General features: G+C 42.2%; 1 protein-coding gene across 1 annotated transcript; it reads left to right on the forward strand.

The window, feature by feature from the left end:
• Nucleotides 1-5: 5 nt before the first annotated feature.
• DRD5 (dopamine receptor D5) lies at nt 6-1,992 on the forward strand (the record flags this gene model as incomplete). The annotated part of the gene is made up of 1 exon (XM_027642597.1): nt 6-1,992. A coding segment is annotated over one exon (1,389 nt), but the record flags the coding sequence as incomplete, so codon positions are not given.
• Between the last annotated feature and the right edge of the window lie 3,476 nt (nt 1,993-5,468).

The raw sequence follows: 5,468 nt of genomic DNA on the forward strand, positions 1-5,468 counted from the left end.
CGGCGGGCGCCCCAGGCGCGGCGCAGGTGGCAGCGGGCAGCCTACTGGCTCTGCTTATCCTCTGGACGCTCTTCGGGAATGTGCTCGTGTGCGCGGCCATCGTCCGCTACCGGCACCTGCGGAGCAAGGTCACCAACATCTTCATCGTTTCCCTGGCTGTCTCGGACCTACTCGTGGCCCTGCTGGTCATGCCCTGGAAGGCGGTGGCTGAGGTGGCTGGGTACTGGCCCTTTGGGGCTTTCTGCAACGTGTGGGTGGCCTTTGATATCATGTGCTCCACGGCCTCCATCCTCAACCTGTGTGTGATTAGTGTGGACAGGTACTGGGCTATTTCCAGCCCTTTCCGCTACGAGAGGAAGATGACCCAGCGGTTGGCTCTGGTGATGATCAGTGTGGCATGGGCACTGTCTGTGCTCATTTCCTTCATCCCTGTCCAGCTCAACTGGCACAAAAGTGGGGATGTTGTTACTGCTGGTGATATTGGAGATGGATTTGGTACTGCCTGGGCAGCAACAGGTGCTGTCACTACCTGGGCAGAAGATATGAGCACCACATGGGTGGCATTAGCAGCAATGAGACCCTCTGATGCGACCTCTGGCAGCAATGATACCCTCACTGGACCATCAGGGAGCTGTGACTCCAGCCTCAACAGGACTTATGCTATTTCCTCCTCCTTGATCAGTTTTTATATCCCAGTGGCTATCATGATAGTTACCTACACTCGAATCTACCGCATTGCCCAGGTGCAGATTCGTCGTATCTCTTCCTTGGAGAGGGCAGCTGAGCACGCACAGAGCTGCCGGAGCAGCCACATTGACTGCCACCATCACACAAGCCTCAAGTCCTCCATCAGGAAAGAAACCAAGGTGTTGAAGACGCTCTCTGTCATCATGGGCGTCTTTGTCTGCTGCTGGTTGCCCTTCTTCATCTTGAACTGCATGGTGCCCTTCTGCGAGAGGCCACCCAGTGACCCCCACGCTGGCCTTCCCTGTGTCAGTGAGACCACTTTTAATATCTTTGTCTGGTTTGGTTGGGCCAACTCCTCTCTCAACCCCATCATTTATGCCTTCAATGCTGACTTCAGGAAGGTTTTCTCCAACCTCTTGGGATGCGGTCAGTTTTGCTCTAGTACTCCGGTGGAGACTGTTAATATAAGCAATGAGCTTATCTCTTACAACCAGGACACCCTTTTCCATAAGGAGATAGTGACTGCTTATGTTAACATGATCCCAAATGTGGTTGACTGTGAGGAAAATCGTGAGGACCCTTTTGATAGGATGTCCCAGATCTCCCCTGACCATGAGGTTGCCACTGACTCTGTTTGTGATCTGGACTGTGAGGGGGAGATTTCGCTAGGCAAAATAACACCTTTCACTCCAAATGGTTTACATTAAATTGTATCCTGCTCTGATCAGTTCTTTTTGGATTAGAAAAGAAAATATTAGCACTGAGTGGAAAAACCTGCTGTAGTTTGGTCAGTCACTTCATGCTAAACTCACTTCTGTGTGTAGAACTTTGCGGGATGTAGACACTGTCATACAGGGGACTGGCAGCACAAACTTAAATCAGCACTTCCCCAGGCTGAGAGAGGACCAGGCAGTCATGTTGATTAGCTGTGGTGAGGTATTGTGGTATAATTACAGTCAGTTCATGTTTATAACGTGTTTGCAAATGAAGGGTGCCATTGTCACTGCTAAGTATTATGACTTCTAAAATCAGGGATGGATGTGGCTGGCATAGACATTACATAGAAAAAAATTCTGGCCTATTTGTTTGTTCAGATCTTATGTTTCTTTTTCTCTATTTTTGTTTGTTTGGTTTTTGTTTTGATTTTTGTTTAAAGATAGAAATAGTGAGGTGGTGATTTGGATGATTATTTAAATGTGTGTTTCTGCCAAAACAGATTATGTGAAACCCTTGTTCTCCTAGGCGGTGTTGTTGCCTATGATATCCTCTGTTCCCAGATGAATAAATAAAAGTTATATTGATCAAGGGTTTATTATCTTTCATTTGTCACCCTGAAAGGTTTACAACAAGTATTCAAACTAACAACATTTCTGGTTGAATGATTAGAATGGCTAACAGCTAAACCCTATTATTTTAAAAGCAATATAGTTGGTATAGAAAATACGGTTTTTGAACAAAAGCAAGATTCACAGAACACTTGAATTAAATGAACTCATTTATATGGCCCTTGCAGATAGATTTATGCCTGTTTTTCTTTAGTATTATAACTGATGTTATCCCTCTCTGCAGCTAAGAATATCAAGTACACATGTATATAAACTATTAAAACTTTCCACTTTATTCTGTATTTGAACTTACTTTTTTAAATAATATTGATGAAAAGAGTTTAGTGATAGAGTTAGAAGCTGGATGTGTCTAAAAACAATAATTATGTTTGACAACAATATCAATAATCAGTATTTCCCAGTGTAGACACTAGAGAACTTATTCACTCCGAGAGAAGAAAAAAATGCTGTTGATGTATTTTTTAGTTACTTACTTATTAACCAGAATTTAAATAAGCTGTAAGTGCTTTGACTATACAAAACATTTTAAAGCAGTCTTTAAAATTTGTAAAAGAGTGTTTTGAACCCTATTGCTATTGAATCATTTACACCAAGTGGAATATTAGAAACAGTTGTAAGCTTTCAGCTCAGAAATCAAAAGTGATATTATTTCCAAAACAAATGATCAAAGGTGGTAAAAGCAATACCAGTATTTGTTTCAAGTTTTGGCTCACAAAATGAGCAACACTTGGATTAATTTACCCTTTAAAAATAAGCATGCCAAGAGCTGAGCAGATTTGAATTGAACTGTAGGTGTGGATTAAACAGCCCTCCCTCCTAATGGCCCTGACCTGGGGCCTCCCAGTCCTGCATAACTGTGAACTGAAGGCCCCTGTATGGTATAGTGTATGGAGGAAAAGTGGGATCTGCAGTAGGCAGCATGGTTCAGGGGAATCATTTAACCAGATGCTGGAATTTTCAAACGTTATGGGCTTAATATTGAGCCTCTTTGGATATCAAACCCTTAATACCTGTTTGGAGGTTGTCTTCCCCTTGGGATATGGGATGTAAGAAACACAGGAGGCATGTGATTTAAATCCCTTTTTGGTTGCCTCTGCTGCAATCTGGGTTCATCTGCAAGCAATGTTTTATGTGTGTAGTCTTTGATATTAATTAGTTATATCATCTTGGATTATCTTTTCAACTGCTTGTCACTGAAGATTGACATCTACCTGAGCATTTTCTTTACTCTTGATATGAAATCTCAGTGTAATATCCCTTTACAGCTGTCCTTAGGAAAGGGTCTTGTGACTGTGGCTTAGGGAAACTTGGAAAACAAATCTTATGCCCATAATGAGGTTCAACCTACTAATGGCTTGACATCAAGGGTGAGTATGTTACCACTCCTCTGCTAAAGCAATCATATGTTGTGAGGAGTTAGCCATAGTTCTAGCCCTGCTTTAGATAAACTTAACCAGAATAATACCATTTTCCCAAATGAAAATGAAGGAAACTGCTTCTGGTGGTGCAGTCATGAATTATCCCAACCACAATTTAGATTTTTTTGAATTTTCTAGTTACTACTCAAATTTTGAGGCTAGTACAGCATGTTAAACTGTCTAGATTTGTGCAAAAAAGCCTGCGACATCCAGATGCAAGAGGTGCAGACACCTGGTGCTGATTCCAGCTCCCGGGTAATGCCTGTATTTTATCCAGTTTAGTCCACAGTAAGCCAGAAACAGCCCGGGGAAATGGAGTAGGGAAATCATGATCTCTTCCTGAGCAGCTGCGTGCCAACAGGCTTGCAGCCTGATGCTGGGTGTTACCCCCTGCTCCAGCAGCAGTACAGAGCAGCGGAACAATTTGGGTAGTAGCAGCAGAGTGTCCCCCCACCTCCCCCTGTAGCCTTTCTGCTTCACAATAATCCCTGTGTGGGTTGTGTGACAGGGATCCAGTTCACTACAGGCATGGCAGAGGGGTAGATGTACACGAGAAGATACTGGTGCATCACCTTGATTGGTGTTCTCCTCGTTGAGGCTTTACCTGCCTGGATTTCTGGAATAAGTGAGTGGGCTAACTCTGGGATGCAAGAAGATATCTCCATTGGTGGGCTTATATAACAGCTTTGCACAGAATGTTCGGAATAATCTTTATCTGAGATCTGAAGGAAGGCATTTTTTGCCTGCCCCTAGATTTTGTGAGCATGTGGGCAATACAGAAAGCTGGTCAAGTTTCCACTTTCTGTTAGTAATTTGCCTTTCATTACTTCATCTGGTAAATGATTTCTGAGGGTGGTTCTATGATGTAATCTCTCTTGGAGTATGTATCTGTCAAGGGTCCTCATCCTTTGCAGCCTGGGAGCATCAGAAAGGGAAAATTTCTGCTTCAAAAGACAGACAGAAGGTACTTTTTTGCTGGAAGCAGAGCTTGACCTTACGAATCTGAAAGAAAACCTTTTTCTTAACTCTTAGGGAAAATTTGTTGCTTTTTAATGTGTCATAAGTACTTACCAAAGCTAGAGTATTCAGAATTAACAAAATAAACTTTTAAAAGAAATGTGTATTTTGCCTTGAACTATAAAAAGGGGCAGCCGTTTTTAATGAAAACATTCCCGAAAGGATTGTTCTAACTTGTTTCTCTGAGATGAAACTGCTGCCCTACTTTTTTAATGGTTTCCCTCTTTAATGCATCTGCCTAACCGTAGAGCAGAGTTCATTGGCAGTGCAAGTAGGTTTTTATAATCCCCATATCCTTGTGGTGTCTCTCTGGAACTCATCTGTGCCAATGGTTCTGTACCTCTCATCCACATCTTCTGTGAAAGTCACCTTGCTCCTGTCATGCATTTTACTCGTCAATTAAGCATGATCACTTACTGCTATTGCTAGCTCAGTTGTTGTTTTTGTTCTTCTTTTTTTTGTTCATTTGTTTTGTATTTTAATGCTTTGACTTAATCTAGTCCTGAGTGATGGCTGACTTTCAAGGTCACAGATTGTTTTCGGTTTCTGTTTTGAGTTATTGTTAGAAATCAATATGTGTCACTTTTAAATTACCTCTTAGCCAGCTGAGTCTTGTGTTGTGGCTTCTTTACTCTGTTAGTCCTGGATAACACCATACCAAAGGAGGGACAGTGTATCTGTAGTCTGTATCTCTGTGTGTAATTACAGAGGGGTCGTTTTAGTGAAAGAGCAGAACATGTGAAGCTATCTCAGTTAATTTTGAAGAATCTGGGACGTGGAGGGCATAGAAGTACAGTGTTTTGTGTAAAATGCTGCTAACACCATGAAGACTCACTCACTATGCAAACCCCGAAAGTGCTTTTAACAACTCTGGCTTTATCAATGGGTGTGCGTTATATAGTGGTTTGTTTTTTTGCTCCCAAGCTGAGGAAATGTAAATGTCTTTCTGAGATGTGAACACAGATAAAACACTTTCCAAAGGAAGAAAAATTACTGCAGT

The sequence above is a fragment of the Corapipo altera genome, unplaced genomic scaffold, assembly GCF_003945725.1.
Source record: "Corapipo altera isolate COAL_440 unplaced genomic scaffold, ASM394572v1 22, whole genome shotgun sequence".
In the NCBI taxonomy this organism is placed as follows: Eukaryota; Metazoa; Chordata; class Aves; order Passeriformes; family Pipridae; genus Corapipo; species Corapipo altera.